The sequence below is a fragment of the Agelaius phoeniceus genome, chromosome 2 (genome assembly GCF_051311805.1).
Source record: "Agelaius phoeniceus isolate bAgePho1 chromosome 2, bAgePho1.hap1, whole genome shotgun sequence".
NCBI lineage: Eukaryota > Metazoa > Chordata > Aves > Passeriformes > Icteridae > Agelaius > Agelaius phoeniceus.
In genome coordinates this window covers 117,040,155-117,058,231 of record NC_135266.1, presented here as the reverse complement: position 1 = coordinate 117,058,231, position 18,077 = coordinate 117,040,155, and the positions used below count along the sequence as shown (strand labels likewise).

General features: G+C 46.7%; 1 protein-coding gene across 2 annotated transcripts in view; it reads right to left on the bottom strand.

Annotated features, from left to right (window-relative positions):
* Positions 1-17,727, bottom strand: part of SCAF4 (SR-related CTD associated factor 4) — a 28,649-nt gene extending 10,922 nt beyond the window's left edge. Inside the window, exons 1-12 of one of the 2 annotated variants that reach the window (XM_054628232.2) lie at positions 17,516-17,727; positions 9,988-10,071; positions 9,385-9,429; positions 8,706-8,867; positions 6,506-6,641; positions 4,157-4,296; positions 3,483-3,659; positions 3,167-3,267; positions 2,628-2,675; positions 1,428-1,536; positions 941-1,108; positions 255-340 (exon numbers count right to left, since the gene is read on the bottom strand). In XM_054628232.2, the coding sequence (XP_054484207.1) occupies positions 255-340; positions 941-1,108; positions 1,428-1,536; positions 2,628-2,675; positions 3,167-3,267; positions 3,483-3,659; positions 4,157-4,296; positions 6,506-6,641; positions 8,706-8,867; positions 9,385-9,429; positions 9,988-10,071; positions 17,516-17,545 (1,286 nt within the window). In that variant the 5' untranslated portion in view covers positions 17,546-17,727. The remainder of the gene's footprint in view (positions 1-254; positions 341-940; positions 1,109-1,427; positions 1,537-2,627; positions 2,676-3,166; positions 3,268-3,482; positions 3,660-4,156; positions 4,297-6,505; positions 6,642-8,705; positions 8,868-9,384; positions 9,430-9,987; positions 10,072-17,515) is intronic. The other variant, XM_054628233.2, reaches the window with a different exon arrangement.
* Between the last annotated feature and the right edge of the window lie 350 nt (positions 17,728-18,077).

Below are 18,077 nucleotides of genomic sequence, written 5' to 3'. Positions count from 1 at the left end.
ACTGGCTCAGTGGCACACAAAGTCACAGATCACAAATGTTTTAATAAGAAAAGTGTTTTAGAGCACAGGCAAATTAAACTATCACATTCTGCCTCTGTAAAATTGACTCTGGACTGAAAGGCATGGAAGTTGCTCTCTCCTAGTGAGAGAGAACTGCACAGATATCATATTTTCCCTAGAAGGGAGAGGTTCATTATCTTAGAGTTGCTAATCTGCTTTTCATTCCTGCACTAGAAGAACTTTCACTCATTTACCTTGATGCAGATCTAGATCTTGATTTCCTACTGTCAGAAACATGCCGCTTTCCCTCCTGAATGGGAGGCTGTTCCACTTCCATATCCTAAAATGTGAAGTTGACAGGTGTTACGGGTGAGCAGGACAAGCATTCTATCTCTTTTTATGCTCAGACTAAATTAGCAGCACTGAAAGTATATTGAATATTCAAGTGTGTGAAATCAAAGAGTAATGTGACTCAAAAGCTTCACTCAGTGGTCACTAGCAGGGAGAGGATCCAGTACTGCCTGTACTTAACACAGCCACCGAAAAGGCACCATAGAAATAATTCACACAATTCCCATTTTAAATTTGCAAATTATTGGTTTCCACATTTCACCCCTTTTCACCATCACCTGCATCTCCACAGAATATGATTTTATTCCTTAACATCAGTCAGTGGATCATGCTCCATCACCAAAATCCCAGGCAAAGTGAGATCTGTTGCAACTTTTCTCCAAGATGTTATAAGAAATTACTTTAAGCCTGAATTATGCTGGATACAGGAAAGGGGTAAGTCCTGGAGTTATCTCCCAGCAGAGCCAGCCTCATAGCCAGCTGTGTCCTGGTCATGCTGACATTTCTGCTCCAGGACAAATCACACACATTTGGGAAAGACATGTATGAGAGCATCTGAGTCAGTCTGCTCACTGCAAGGGCTGCTCACCTGCTGGTGGGGTTTCTGCAGGTGTGGCTCAGCCTGGACTGGGAAGGGAGACTGGAAAGTTGGCTGCACTGGCGCTGCTGGAGGCATCACTGGCTGAGCCATGGGTGGGAACTGGGGGGTAGGCAGGAGACCAAAACCTGGCATTTGCCCATTTGGAGGGAGGGGCACCTTGGGAGAAGAAAAAACACAGAATTCCAGCTAGGAGAAGGAATTATAATTTGTTTTCCCAGTAGGCTCAAGGAAAGCTTTATGTCTGCTCAAAAGTCACAACAAAAGATGGGGCAAAGATGAGGCAGGCCAAGCATTTGGGTGCAGAAGTAACAGTCTTGTCCTTTAAAGCCTGACTAGGACAGACACTAAAAATATGTTTCTTTGGAAGATGGAGGGCTAATCCACATTCACTCTTCACCAGCAGGAAAATCACTTCCCGCTGCACCAAAGAAAACAGCAAAGGATGGAAAGCACAAAAGGGAAAAGCCTGGGTTACCTGGTGCCGCATCGGATCCTGCTGCATTCCCATCATCCGCTGCTGAAAAGGATCCATATTTGGGAGCTGAGGAAATACTGGCTGTTGCATGCCTTCTCCTGGAAACCCACTAAAACCAGGAATATTTTGGTGAGACAAGTCAGTAGATGCACAGCTTTGTCTTTATTTTACAGATTTCTATGCACATTTACACATTCTTGCTGTTATTTTAGACAGAACAATTATCTTTGCTATGATCCCGTTTCCAACAAAAAAAGAAAAGGAAGAAAGAGTGGCTTCCTGATCTTTTCTCCACTCTAAGAGCAGTCCTTTCACATTTAAAGAAATGCTACACAAAGGTTAGAGCCTCTCTCGCCCCTGTACTTATATGAGCTTGCTGAAGATCTCAGCCTGCAGAAACATTTCAGGAAGGTTTGCTGCCTTAGGCTCATTCTCTCCTTTTGCAGCTCCTCTTTTGGGAACAAAAGAAGCAATGCTTTTCTCCTCAAGGAGAAGAAACTGGCTGTACTTTTGCTGTAAGAAAACACTTTGGTTTGGGAGGAAACAGGGCAGAGCAGAAGGGGGTGGGTATCACATGAGGATTATTACAGTGATGCCCATCACTTCCTGATTCAACACACAGAATGGACAGTGCTCAGGGAATTCTGGAGGTCTGTGCAGGTAACAGGACCTGCTTGCACAATGCAGCCTGTGCAAGAAACTCAGCAGGGTTTCAAGGGGAGAAAGGAATTTGATGGTGATGGGAAATGGAACTTTGCAGCGTCTGAAGACAATTCTGAGAAGATTGTGGACAGATCAGTATTTTATAGAGAGAATTACTGAGCTTGCATGCCCGAGACTGGGAGCACTGGAATGCCACCCTCAGGGACACCCTGCACAGCTGTGAGGCACTAAGGACAGAGAACATGAACATGCCCACAAGCCTCCAGCTGGGCAGACACAAGCAGTGCCTGTGACCTACCTCATCTTTCTGTACTCCAGAGCTCCATCTGCATTCTAAGGCAAATACTATGCATTTCCTTTAGAGACCCTTAATGAGCTACTACGGGTGGACATGAAGTGCTCGAGGTGAGAGACACAGTCAGAAAGCTGATGACAGAGTTAGTGGTTCTGGTTTTGAGAGCAGGCTTTAGATGCAGATACAGAGAGTAAGACATGGGGCCACATACTGAAGCAGGGAAAAAAGAAATGTGGACTAACCCCGGCATTGAGCACCATCCAGCCTGTGCACTGAATGAGAGAGAGGTCCTGTGGAAAAAACTGGGATGTGGTCATGTCATTCCAGACTTTATCATAATGCACAGCAAAAGGGAAACAGGAGCCTGAGCTGGCTTGTGTGGGGATGGAATGTTTGCCAACATAAAACTGCAAAGGCAATTTTTATTTCTTGAATACTATAAACTATCACAACGTTTGGAAGAGCAGCTTTCCCCAGCCAGTAAAGCAATCCAGCTGATCCAGTGATGCCCTGACACCCTCAGATGTACTGTAAAAACATGGAACTCATCTTGCAACCAAAACTGAGCTTTTCTCTACAGAATAGAGTCCTCCACCAATGAGGCAACACCAGATCACCAAAGTAAAGGGACACAAAAATCTCCGCACCAAAAACTGTTAACAGTGTTTTAAATTTGGACTGTACCAGTTAAACTGAACTAACTTGAAATTTTACTCTACTTTCTAACCCAAAAATGTTTTAGGACAAAGATTTCTTAGTTTTATTAAGACACAGAACTTACAAAGCTGGCTGAGACACTGCAGGGGAAGGAGCTGAATCCTCTTTCTTTGAATCTTCCACAGCTTCTGGTTCATCATCGTAGTCAAACCGATCTAGCAGCTTCTGAAAGAAACCACATCAGCACAACTATTTTTTCTGTATCTTACCCACCTGGCAGCCAAAATATCTTTATTATCACATTCTTACAATCAATGTAAGCTCTGATACTAAAGACAAGGTTAGAATTGGGGGGAAACAGAAATCCATATTCCAATACCAAATAAAAACTGTCCAAAACCAGTTTTCTCCAGCTTCAGAAAATGCAAACCAAGACTTACTTTGTCAAATGATGTTTTCTGCTCAGGTGCTGTGAAAGCAGCTTTCTGCTCTGGGGGCTGTGCTGCTGTGGTTTTCAGCTGAGCAGTAATAGCTTGAACCTGAGCCATCACAGTGTTGTCTATGACCGGTGACTGGGGCTTCTGAGGCTGTTGGAAGGTCTGCAGGATTTGCTGGAGCTACAGAAACATGAGACAGGATGAAGTGAATCTCCTCATATAAACACCAAGTATTGAAAGAGTTGTAGGATATAAATTTTATGTCACTACAGACTGTGGCAGGGGACAAACACAGCAACAACCTGATTGAACTGTGGAGCATTAACAGCAAGACCACGAGTCCCTTATTTAAATACTTTGGTAGCAAAATTCAGTAGATCCAAACACTGCAGTGTTCAGGCACATCAACACAGCAAACATTTAAATGGACTGAACAATAAAATTCTTCATTTTCTTTGAGATATTCCATGTGTTCCAGAAACCCTGTTACAGCACCAACTCATAACTAATTACTTAGGCACTGAGTATCATCAAATATCACAATTATTGGATGGAAGAATTCAATACTCTTTCCCACCAGACCTTCGGGAAGCTCTTTTGCTTCAAACCCAGGCTGCCAATGCCACCATTTCCCCTCATTTCAGGCAGGACCTGAAGGGGAGCAGTGAGCAGGTTACCTGCTGTCCTTGTGTTGTCTGGAACAGCTGGGCTACGGCTGCGAAGGCATCGGAGCTGGGCAGCTGTGGCACGGCGGGCACCGAGTTCGCGGTCACTTGCGGCGGCTCCGAGGGAACCTTGGCCGGAGGGGGCGGCGAGCCTGGGGGTGGCCAGGAACACAGGAAGGAAGGGCTGTCAGACTCCACAAGGTGCCTCTTGCTCCCCACAACAAGTGGCTGCTGCCTGCACCCCCTCTTTATCCCAGAAGGGCCTATTTGCAGCACCCCAGCTGCATTTTCTGTTTGTTCTGCCATGAAGTGCTCTGCTCACGGCTCACACCTGCACCTGGGATGCACTGGGACAGAAAAGCTGCTCCCACACGGAATTTCAGCTCCCAGCTCTGTGTTTGAAGCTGTGCAGGTTTAGGAAAGCTCTCACCACTCAAACAACATTAGGCAGTGAGCTTCAATACCCTGAATGTGGTGGATCTGCTTCCAAGGGCCTGGCTCATGCTTTTGGATCAACCATCTCATGGCTCACTGGAAGAGCAGCTGAGTTTCTCTCAGTATTTTCCCCCAGTAACTGAACTTTTGCAGAGAAGTCTGGCAATAATTAAAGGTTTTTAAGGATTACTTCAGAGGCAGTTTTCTTTGATAAAGTTTGTTCACATGTCCCTTTTGCATGTGCACATGCCACACCAGCAGCTGATGGATAAATCCTCCTACCAGGAAAATGATATTTACTCATTTTTCCAGGAAAAGACTCACAATTGTGAGATCACAATTTAAGACATGCTATTAGTGTGCCCATTCTCTCTGCCTTACATTACAACACCTATTTAATCAACATCTTGCCAGTACCAAGCAAATTAGCAATAACCCCATCAGTTCCTACATACTGTAACTATTGTTCATCAAATCTGTTTTAATGGACAGAATAAAGCTGTACAAGGAGTGAGTTGAACAAAACTCCACAGACAGAAATATTTAGTTAGAAACACTAAGCAAACATGTTTGCCTTGCAATAGCAACTCCTTTAAAGCCCTTGCTCTGTTTGCACTTCAAATAACTCCAATGTTGACAGGCAGCAAGCACAGGCAAATGTGTTGAATAATACTTTCCCAGAAGTGAAATGCAACATAAAAATAAAGCAAAAAGGTATGTGTTGTTTTTAAATATAAAGTAACTCCTCAATTATTTCCTGAATACATTCAGCAGGATATATGCTTGCTCAAGGGAGAAAATTTGCATTTCTCTCTGTTTTTATGGGTGAAACAGACTCTACTTCACATAATGCATTAATATATTTATTATTATTATTCATTAGCATATTTATTGCAGGGCCAAATTACCCCCTCTGGTGCATGTGAATAACCTCACTGAAGATCTCTGCAGAAGGCAACCAACCTGTTCACCACTACTGAGGAGAGAGAGAGAGCTGGCCAGGCAGTGCCCCTCACCTGTCCCAAAATTCAACTGTACAGCCACCACTCTGCTCCCAGGCTTGGATGCCAAGGCATTCCCTGGCCCTGGCAGCTTTAGAAAGCCTTTAATGGGATACACTTCCCTGAACACAGCTGGACATGATTTCAGTGTTTTGCTGTCCCTCAGCACACCTCAGTCCCTCCGCTCCATTTTCCCAGTCCTACTCCATGAGCACAGTAAATAAGGAGGTTACCATAGCTCAGTGTGAAACACGAGTGCAGAGCCAAAAAGCTGCTCTCTGCAGAAAGAAGGAACTGTGCAATGCATATTCCCTGGAAGCTCTGCTGTGGCACTAAATAGGTCAGTGCAGGCACTGTGGGCAGGCTGGCACTGCTGGGCTCTGCAGGTCACTGCTCCTCAGGCAGCAGCCCGTGCAAAATCCCAGGCACAAATGTTCTCTTTGAGAACCTGGATGTGAAACACCAGCCCAAGACTTTCAGGGCTGCACACTCAGACACTGACAGCTGCTGCTTTCAGCTACTAAGCTGACTGAAAGGAAGATGAAGCTCTTTAACATCTAAGATCCCACTTACTTACCTGGATTCTGGCATTAAAATAATGACATCAGAATTATAAAATTGAGAAATCACATAAAAATATTCCAAAGCAAAAAAAATAGTATCTGTTTAAGAGGGCACACTGAAGTCACTCATATATATATGTACACATGCATACATACATGATAAACATTTAATATGTTTCCCAAGTCAGTATTCACATGCTGATAATTTCTGAAGTACAGTATCAGTACTTATTTAACATGAGTTTGGCTACTCCTTGTGACAAAGCTGACTTTACTGCTATGTCACTGCTGGAACTAAGAGCAGACACTTTGTGCTGTTGCCATTTGCCCTTTGAGAGCAGAAGTTTAAATATCATTCTTACCTTCATTGTTAGTAGCATTCTCTGCCATGGGTGCAGTGGCACTGGTTCCTGCTGCCATATCCAAGAGAGGCTGAATTATTTCAATTTTAAATACTCCATTTTTCTGCCAGAGGTTCAGAACACGAACTATTTTACTCTGTTGAAACAAAAGGAAGCACCAATGCTGAATCCAGCTTTCTTAAATCACCATTTATCTTCTGTATGCAGAGAAGGTTTGAACAGCACGTGACATCATCACACCAACTTAACAAACCCTGTGTCATGACAGAGGACAGCAACACCTTTGAAGTGGCAAAGATAAAAACTGCCAACTTATTTTACTGTCACAGCAATCTGTGACACTTCCCTAGAACTCTTCTGGCCAGTCAGAAATCCAGGTGTGATGTACAATCCAGGACATCATTTCAGCCCCACGGCTGCACAGGGATTAAACACCCAACCCATGTGACCAGAAAGAGAAGAGGAAGATGAGCTGGAAAGCCTTCATGAAGAGAGGGGCAGTTAGACCAGAAAATGCCACCACAACACTTTGAAGTCAGATTGAGGGCTCCTTGCTTGGTATTACCTCTAATTCTATGTTGAGACCAGAAACTGCATCTCCATCATTATCCAAAAGATGAGGAAAGCAAGAGGGAAACATCCTCACTGATCACTGCAGGATTTATTTAGAATCTCTGATTGTCAGCTGTTATTTTAAGCTCTTTTTCTTTTTTTTATACATGAAGAACAATGCAGCTTCCAGGAACAAGCTGCAAATTGGCCTTTCCTTCTTCAGCCCAGCATTCAAACAAAAAAGTCCCAGTAGCTGTGCTGCTTCAGCTGGAACATGCAAGCAGGTAGAAGGCAGAACACGTGTTGGATTGCTGTCCTTTCTGCAGACTTAGTCATTCACCTGCTCACACAGAAGCTTCAAGTACCTTTTAGCTCAAATGAATTGATTCTGTTCTTTCACTGTGACTCAGTTATATACACCCATGTAAATCCACCTCTAAGTGATTAAAGAATTTTACAAAATGTTTGCTAAAATAACATCCATTATAGAGAAACTTGAAAGGCATATTTTTAAGTAACATTTTGGCCTGAAAAACAGTTAACGTTTTTTTGCTTTGGGTATTCTATCTCTCCAGAGGACCTGAAAATCATACAAAGGCCAAAAAATGGGCAAAAGTAATACTCATTTTCAGTCACATATTAATTTTACAAAAAGGCTGTTTAAAAAAAACAAAAAAGTAAAAAAAGTAGCATTATCCTCTTCAGATATCCCCCACATCTGTTGAGGATCTGCAGATCAGGGTATTTTTTTTTTTAGGAAATAGAACTTCATTAAAGCAAGTGTGTTTAAAATAATATTCCCTATTTCAAGCAGTTCCATGAAGGAGATGGACAGTCTCATTCACTCAGATGAACAAAACAGTAATGCAGAAAACAGAAAGGAGAATGGACTGCTCTGTTTCACAGGCTAGCAACCCAGGAGCTCCCAAATATCAGATTCAATGCCTGAAGGTCTAAATGTTCCACATTAGAGAACTGCAGAGCATCAAAGCCTTTCAAAAGCTTATTTAGAGAGTTAGAGAGGAAGCCAGGTAGAAAAGGAGTATTTCACTCCTGCAAGGAGAAAGGGAGTAGGTGATTTTCTGGAAACCAAGTGGCAGCTTCTAAACCACACTGTTCTCGGGAGTCTCAAAACTGTTCTGACAGAGGTCACAGAAACCATCTTCTCTGGACCATCAGGAATTCACCCACTCTCTGAGCCTCTGTTCTACTAAAAATACAGCAGAACTAAGAAAAATGAGGCCTTAGACCAGCCCTCACAGTGGAGAGCACCAAGAAACCTCAAGTATGGGATTGGAAAAGACTGAAGAAATCAACATGATGGTTTTCTTAGAAAACATTTCTGAACAGAACAGTCTCTGCCTACAAAACCAAAGCTTCTCCTGCAATGCTTGCTTGTTGTGGCAGGAAGTTCTGAAGGAGCCTCAAGAAGAACTTTTACACACACTGCTGAAGTGTGTGCAAAAAAAACTGATGAGGTCAGGCAAAATACATTTTAACTTGAATTTGCATTTAGCTGTCACCTTTGATAACCCTCAGCAGCAGTCACCACCAGGGTGAGAGAGAACCCCCAAATCACTGCCACAGCAGTGCAAGCACCGAGGCAGCACCCACCAGCGCCCAGCAACACGTGAAGGGCTCGTCCTACCTTGTCTTCAGATGGACACAGATACAAATACTGGAATGTGGCAGTAATATTCTTGGAGAATCTGGGCCCAAAGACATCCTTGTCGGTTCCGAACTGGTGCCGGGACTGCCGCACGATGGAGTCGATGACGTACAGGCCCGGCACTTTGTACTCTGGCTTGCACTGCAAACAGCACAAAGAGCTGGGTGAGCCAGGGAACAGCCCTCAGAGCCTCTCTGCAACCCTGCTATGGGGCTGCAACCCTGCTCTGGGGCTGCAACCCTGCACTGGGGCTGCAACCCTGCTCTGGAACCCTGCACTGGGGCTGCAACCCTGCTCAGGGGCTGCAAGTGTGCTCTGCAGCCCAGCCCCTGCCGTTCCTGCCCAGGCAAGCATGAACACTCACTCCCTGGAATTATCTACTGTCTCAGTGATGATTCGTTTCTAGTTCAGCACCTCCAGGTTCCTCCCCAGCTGCTGTGTAGGGAAGGTGGGAAATCTCACAATTTACTGCTTTCCTCCCCTCCTTAATGTGCTATGGAAAAACTACAATGTGGAACTCACATAGACAAAGTGATACCTAACAAACCAGAATTTCCTCCCTCAATCCCTAAGGAATAAGCCTTTCTGGATATTTACTAGCATTATTAGCAATATCTAGCAAAGCATATCAATAAATTTCTTTTTTTTCACTTTTTACCTTTTTGATAAACTTCTCCACAATCTGGACAACATGCTTGTAGAGCTGGAAAATAAATACATCCATTTATTTATCATCTCCTCAGCAGTGGCACATCATTTTAGAAGCATTTTAACTCTTTGTGCTTACTACCATTTCAGAAAGGCTACAGAATGTTGCAGTCACATTCCCAAACAGAAAAATATTCCATGGGGGAAACCCAGACCCAAGCCAGAAGCGTGTCAGTGTGCACACAAGGCACAGAGCTTGCCAAGTATTAGTGAAAGCTTTCTGGATTTACTTTCTCTGCAATCCACACTGGTTTCACATGTTAAGGTGCAGCTGCATCCTGCAATATTTAGTTTTATTACACAAAATCACAACACTCGAGTGGGTGTAGCATGAATAAGCAACGACTCAAAGAAATCAAGCTGGCATTTTGCTCCTAGTCCAAAACCAAGGGATGATATTCACCACCCACTTGTTTCTAGACAACAGCCTCAACAGCAACTAGAATAAACCATCCCCCAAGCTGAGGTTGGGAAATCCTGAGTATTTACTTACAAGTGAAATAATAAAACATTGCTGCTGCTACAGTTTCATCTTTGTTTTGTTGTACTTTACCTTAATAGCTTTAATGGCAGCTTTTGTGATGAGAATCATCTTTGCTCGGGAAATAGGAGGTTTCATCTCCATCAGTGAGAAGAGCTAAACAGAGAAAACAAACATTAGAAATGCACTCTGAAGTTCAGCAATTAAGCAAAAACAACATTTCAGGTGGGTGATTGGAGCAGTGCCATCCCACACTGTGCTGGCTGGCCCTGGGAGAAGTGGCTGCTTCACAAAGCCAAGGAAAGCAGCATTTGCCAGGTTACTGCTAAAAAGAACTGCTCTGCACACTTCGCTTCCTGACCCTCCACATGGCTCCCAGGGGAAAAGTTCACTCCTCAAGGAGAACCTTTGCAGAAGTTAGAGATATTATATGAAGTGTAGAGAGGTTTATATGAAGTATACAGAAGTCATGTGTCATCTTTATAGGTGACATTGACCATAACTGAAAATAAGCATTAGCTCCACGTTTCAGAAACTGAGGGAAACCAGGACTGCACACAGAGATGGACACAGAAAGCTGAGCATACACACATAATTGTTTTTACCTTGAAATATTCCTCACAAATCACAGAAAAAAAAATTGGTTTGTGTTACATAATTTCATTTTTGTCTTCATCATAAAGAAAGAATTGAGCCCTTGAATGTGAGTGAAAAATGTCATCAATTATTTGCCACACAGCAAAGTAAGAGAATCAAAGTGTCTCCATTTGTCAGTGTAATGGAAAGTAAGATGTCATTTCAAACTTTGTCTCTTATGTTATTAATTAAAGTTCCAAGATACTGGTGAAGTGACCAACTTACACAGATTTATCCACTGTCTCAGTTAAGGGAGAAAACCACCAATGAAGGAGATTAAAAAATTGGCCACATGCTCAGAGGAAAGGGAAGTGCTAACAGGGCTTCGAGCTGTACAAAAGGAAGCCTTACACTTAGGAAACACCAAGAGCAGGAAATTGACTTTCTTATTTTGTATTTACTTTCTTAATTTGATTCCTATTCCAGGAGACAGGAAAGAAGAAAAACTGTCCTTGCAGACAGTGGTAGCCACATGCCTTTTCCACCAGCAACACAAGCCCATGACTTTTCATTATTCATCCCCACAAAATGCAAGTTCTTGTGCCAGAACGTTGGGGTTTTAAAGCCATTTCAGCTGTAACAGATACTTAAGCTAACATCACTGCTTGCTGAGAAATCACAGTATGGACAAATAAAAACTGCCAGATAAAACACAGAAGGAGAGAGAGCTCTGTGGGCTGATACATGGGTTTTTTAAAAAATCTTCTTTTCAGTTTAGACTTAAGTGCTTTAGAATTAAGTGCAGAGACTCTTGATGAACAAAGTTAGTGCTATTATTAAAACTCAGGAAAATCTGTTTGAAGAGGTAATGAAAGGGGAGCAAAAAATCCAAACCCCAACACCCACAAACAAACCACCAGAAGGCTCAAAAGCTGAGATGGGGGAGGAAGAAAAAGAGGCAGCATTTTGACAGACACTCCATATCCCCTACTTTACCCATGAAGAAGCCACTGGCTCCTCCAGGAAAGGATCCAGTCCCACAGAAAAAGAACAAAGGAGCTGGTGTGGAAGCACTGCTTTGATGTTTGTATTTCAGGAACACAAAGAGAGATCCCAAGGAAATTGGGAGAGCTCAGAGCAGGACCCAGGGTGACTACAAACAAGTGCAGCAAAATAATAAAAAGAAATGTCCTAAAAGTATCCCAAGCAGGACATTGCAACTGGGGGAAACACAGAAAAAAAAAATAAAAATCCAAGCACACATCAACTGCCAGGGAGAATGAAGGCACTGATACATGAGTGTCCATATCTATCCATCCATCCTGCTCTTGTCACCCCTCCCACCACCTCCTGGAATTTTACCTCAGAATTTTGCTCCTTTTCTTGAAATTACCTAAGATCTTAGAACACCAAATAACTCTTTATAGTCAATTTTTATGTCATTCTTGGTATGTTACAAGTGTCAATGCCATGTTTTAGAGATGGCTACAGCTAGAATTTAGCTCCCTTCCTAGTTCCTCATGGCTTCTCCCTGTTGGAAGGAGGAGCTGCTCACAGGACACCCAGGTATTTCCAGTTGCATTTGCTCAATTAGACCTGGATCTTCTTGCACACACATTTCCCAAACCACTATACAAAACAGTCACACAACCACTAGTTTTAGAGGGCTGTTTCACAACAATACATCCAGTTTCTCATGATCAGCTCAAGGAACAACTTGGACACAAAAACTTACACTCTGTTCACCAAAAAAAAAAAAAAAAAGTATGTGACAAAGGCAAAGAAAATTTACAGCTTGAGGTTTTCCAAAGTCCTGCCTCACAACAGGAACCTGCGCCTGCAATGCTGTGACCTGCTAGAAATGACTTTCTGCTTTTACTGCCCCTAAGTGCCTGTTTACAGGATGTTGATACAAAAGAAGCAGAGGTGTTCAAGGGTATTGAACTCAGGCCACAGTACAAAATATGTCTTCAAGAGTATTTCTGGGTGCTTCTCCCAGCGGGATGGAAGTACACAGTAAAGTATCTATAAAGGCAGGGATGCAAAAGGCAGAAAATTCACCTCCTCAGTTTCAGGTTAAAAATGCTATTAAACCACAGCAGGACAGCAAAAAGGAGACCAAGCACAGAGTGACTGTGCCCAAATGCAGAATGAGTGTGAAATACAGGAGCTCCACATGGGGCAGAGTGAACAGAGACCTTCCAGCTCTCACTGTGCCCCTGCTCCAGCCCAGGAGCCCTGTGAGGTGCAGGCAATGGCACAAGGAACACGCTGCTGATGGCCTTCACTTCTCAATCTTCTGAGCAGCAAATTATTAATTTCTCTCATTCTATAATTAATGTCCTTTGATGGTTTCATTTACATGGAAACCTGAGAACCAGGGGGTTTTGAAGTAAAGAGGAGAAGTGCTACGTTAAAATTTACCCAGCTTGATGTATGATCTTAAGAGACTCTGTTTAAAGTGGGAGGTAACACAGTGAAAGTACCTTTTAGGACTTGAACTGACTCCCTTGGCTTTGCCCTCTTGCTCAAGTGTCTGTGCCATAAAAAGGTGTCTGTATTTACAAACAAAGAGCTGTGGGCCCGTTTTATACAGTCACTAAACATACCCCAGAGCACAGCAGCTGCACAGAGAGGAAGGAGCTCCTGAGCCAGACAGTGGTCAGTGATTAGGGGATATCAAGCAGCCAGGTCACTGTCAGGACACCTCATCCAACCTCCCCTTCTCCAATTTCCAGAGCAGTCTAACACACCCTCAACCATTTCAACAAGCCTTAGGTGTCCAACAGCCCTTCCCAAAGCAGGTTCCACATTCATTCACTGCCTTTTGGAATGGATTTTATTCCTGCATTTAGAAAGCACCCAACCCAGCCAACCACCAGTGACTCACAGACCTAAGTGCAGTTACTTGTTCCTGTACAGAAACGAAGGGATTGTGCAGGACACGACCAACAAGTACAGATATTGCACTATTTTGTTAACAAAACACCTTTACTGTTAATGCATGACCACATCTCTAAAAGCAATTCTGTCACTCTATACATTTTCCTTCCCCTATAAAAGCCACTGACTCCTTTCCTCTTCAGGCCCCCGTTCTTCCTTAAGGCAAGGAGAAGGATCTGTTGCTAAGCTGTATCTCAGAGGATCAACGCAAGTTTGAAATGCTTGACCACCACCTGTGAAGCACAGCAAGTATTAGGTGCTGCTGAAGGTAAGAGAACACCAGAACATCCAGAGCTGTCAGGCTGCATTCTTTGGAAAATAAAGTGAGATTTGATTTTGACCAGCTATGACCCCCAGGCAATGAAGCTCAGCAGCACTTCATCAACTAAGCTACTTCTGTGGCCTAGAAAGACCATTCACAAATCCTGAATCACTGGGGAGAAACATCTTCACAAAAGATACTCATATGAAAATGACATCATGCGAGTGCACAGAATGGAGTTTTGTTTTCTCCTCATGTGCTCTGGAAACGCAGCTTTGGGGATCAGTGCAGGGCTCTTTTGTCCAGCACATCTCCTGGAAAGCTGCTTGTCCCACTGCTTCTTACCAGGAATCCCTACAGAGCTCCCAGTGCTGCTGCAAACAAGTTCAGAGCAAAGAGGCCCCAGGCAGACACTGGTAGCTGTGTCCTTCTGCTTTTCTGTGCACATGGAGCCTCACTGGGCATCCTGAGCTCCAGTAACTGCAGGAGAACCACTGGCAAGGATATCCTGCTAACCTCTATTTATAGCTCCTCAGGATGCAGGGGAAGGCTGTCCCCAACAGGCAAAATAAAGTCCTGCCACTGGCAGAAAACAGCCACACTGGGTCCAAACCTCAGCTGTCCAGTGCCCTAAGGATGGGCAAACAGCAAAGAAGGAATGTGCAGCCCCAGCTTTAAACAAACAGCCCCCTGCACCTCCCATGTGTTTGTCTCTAGGCACATGGAGGTGGGTACCAATTGTTTCAGGGGTACACATTAACAACCGAGACACGGGACTGAGTGAGTGATGTGCATTACTCAACACAAATAAAAGATTACAAAACAGGAAAGTTGACTTTATTCTACTTCCAGCAGCAAGATTGTGAAAAAAAAAAAACACAAAAAACTTTATTTCTAACTTTTATAACCAGTAATCTATGCCTCAAGTTTTCCAGATTAAAGAAAAAGACAGGCATCCCCTAAACTAAAACATGCCAAGGATTTATATGGCAGATGTGTGGGTTCAGTGGGGGTTTTTTGTTTGTGTTTTGGGGGTGTGATTTAAATTTTTTTTAAAGAAAAATGTTTGCCTGTTTTTGTCTTCTGTCCCATTATCCAGTTGACTTTTGTGATTTATTTATACCGTCTCATTACTGTAACAGAACATATCCACCTAACAGCACATGAATTCTAACTGGTGAAAGTGAACTCCTCAGAGAACACACACTGCACTACAGACCTGTCAAATCCCCCCCATTCAGCTGGCAGCACCTGCTCCAACCACAGCTGCAGGAAAAGAAAAGGCAGCCAATACAAAACCCCTGCACGCTCCTGTAGGAACACGAGCACTTGGAAGAGGATGTTTATTGGCAAAGCTGCATTCAAAATGCAGGTCCAAAGAACACGATTGGCAATGGCACCACAATCCAACACAAATTATACAACCCTGGAGTTCCCACCCCCTGCCAGAGCCAAACTCACTGCTCTCCCTCCCCAAGTCCTTCTGCCCAAGAGGGGACACCAATCCCACCAGGTTTACAGTCACACTTTGAATTTGGGCCTCCCACCGTCTGAGAAATTGCTGCCAACAGCCCAAAAACCCCAAAGGACAGGACCACCAGATGGAGTGAGGGGCATTTCCTCTTTCAGGCAGAGTGGCCAAGAGCTGGCAGGTGCCACCTCCAGAGAATCACCTCCAGCACCCATGGCAAGTGCAGCACCAAACTGCAGCTGCATTTGCCATGGTAAAACTGTAAAACTGCAACTTTCCCTGTCTCCAGTGGCACTGTACAGCAATTCCTGCACCTACAGCAAGTGCAGGAATTCCAGGCCTGTAGGGTATCCTGAATTCCTGTAGGGCATCCTGAATTCCTGCAGGGTATTCTGTAGCTGCCCCATCTTCACTGCTGAAGCTGCTCCCCTCCCAATAAAAGATTTAACTCTTCAGTGAGCTGGGAGTGGCAGCCCCAAGGCCTCAGCAGCCTGTGCTATCCCACCACTGTGGGAACAACACCCAGAGCTTCGGTGCAAGTGCTCTGTCCCTGGGAAAGGGCAGAAAGGAACAAAACCTGCCCATAAATCTGAGCCCCCTGACGGCTCCTGTCAGCCGGTGGGGCTCTGCGTGCACAGCTCCAGGCAACACAGGAGGAAAAGGGAAGGGAGCAGTGTGGAACTGGACTTTATGCCCTGCACAGCTCCTGAGAGGGAACAGGGCAGGAAGCACACAGCCCCTGAAGTCATCCACGTGCTGCTTTACACACCAGCAGCTCCAGGGAAGCACTCAGGCGTGCCAAGGGCTGCAAACAGGGATTTTAGTGAGTGCACATCTCTCCCCCAGATCCAAGATGCAACTGAACCCTCCAGCAGCCCCGCACCGGGATTTCCCTCAGCACTCCCAACTGCACCGAGGGAAGGCATCCCACCCTTCCTGCATGGAGAGGAAGAGGAGGGGATGCAAACACTGGTTGCCAGGACACGGGTTGGTCACGGGATCCCCGAAGCACCAACTCCTGCTCTGCAGGCACGCTCAGCACCAGCACTGGGGTCACTGTGTGACAGGCCCTGGGCTCTGCCAGCACCGCTGCTCATACTGAGGCAGGAAATTAACAATATTGCTGCTCCCTCCTTCTATCAACACTGAAAATGGCACACGTGTGCAGTTGTAATTTTTTGGGGAAGGTGGCTTTGCACCCTGCCATCCCACTGGTTTGGAGCTGCACAAAACCGCCAAACACTGGCAAATAAACAAACCACTAACAGGATCTGCATGATATCCACTTTTCCCTTTGCTCTTGCACAGTTTTGGTATGGATGAGGGTATTCCCAGGTGTGTGTGTGACAAAGCCTTGCACATCCTGAGTCCATTACAGGGGAGCAGCTGCCATTTCTCCCGTTTCTGTTTAACGGGCAGGCACGGCCACCCAGCCTCCAACAGGAACCTGGCAACAGGCTCTGCCTCAGCTTTACATGACTTTCTGTCCATGGAGGGTCTGCAAAGCCACACCGTCCAACCGAGGAAGAAAAGCGCAACTAACAGTAATTAATAATAATTGAAGTCACGTGTCAAAAACTTTACACAGCAGAGGCTGGATGGAGTTGCTCTATATTATGGAAAAAACAACCACGATCCTCTTTGCCTCCAACTGACTAAGAAATAAATTAAAAAAAAAAAAAAACCAAAAAACAAACCAAAACCAGAAGAAGACAGGAAGGGACCTTTGTGCCATAGCAAAGGCGAATAAACGCCTTCCAACCTGTCCGGTCCCCGGAGCTGGGATCGATCCCCGAGTCCCATCCCAGGGATGAGCCTCCTCCCATGGCTCCCTGCCCCTGCAGCCTGTGCCCGTGCCGCCGCCTCGCACCGCGGCTCCCTCGCCAAGCCACTACCGGGAAAGGCCGGTCCCGAACCGCGGCTTCCCCGGCTCCGGGGGCGCCGCGTGACAGCCCGGGCACCCCGCGACTCGGCCCGGGATCCCGGACCCCGCTCTGCGGCGCTGCCCGGAGGGGAGCGAGGCAGCGGCGGGAGGACGGAGGCTGCCGGGCAGGCCCGGGGCTCCCTCCAACGCCTCCCGCCGCGCAGGCCCGGCCCGGCCCGGCCCGGCCCGCGCGGGGCCTCGCGGAGCGGCCGCTAAACGGCCCGGCCGCACTCGCCTCCATTTTCCCCCGCAGCAGCGCTCCCCGCCCGGCGGCGGGCCCGGGCCGCCGCTCCCCGCGCAGGCCGCAGGCGGCGGGCCCGGGCCCGGCCGGAAGCGCGGAGAGCCGGGGGACGCGATGGCGGCCGCCGTGTGTCCCCCCCCCGCGCCGCGGCCCGCGCTTCGCCGCCCGCTCCTCGGCTCCCACCTCTTGGTTGAAGGCGTTCACGGCCTCCATGTCGGCGCTGGCGGCGGGACGCGGCGGGCAGGCGGCGGGCGAGGCGGGCGGGCGGCGCGGCAGGGCCGGTCGGTGCCCTCAGGGCGCGGCCATGATGGCGGCGGCCATGGCGGGGCTCGCGGGCAGCGCGCGGCCCGGGCCGACCGCGCGACGGGCGGGGGGGGGCGAAGTGCGGTGCACGCCGGGATCGGCCGGGCCTCCTCCCGGCCCACGCGAGACGTTGGGCGGGAGGGATGGCGGCGCCACGTGACGGCTCGGCGCCATGTCAGCGCTACCGCCGCTGTGGCGGGCGGGAATGGGGGCAGCGTCAGTACCCTCAGCCGCTGTCACCGACACCGACACTGCCCTAGCCCCCGGCACAGCACCGCTGTCCCGGAACGCCCCACCGGCGCCGCGGGTCCCCCCCTCACAGCAGTGGGGCGGCTGCCCCTCACGGGCTCGACTGGGTCCGGCTGAACTCGGCTGAACTCGGCTCGGTTCGGCTGAGCTCGGTGCCGCTCGCTGCGTTCGGCTCGGCTCGGCTGAACTCGGC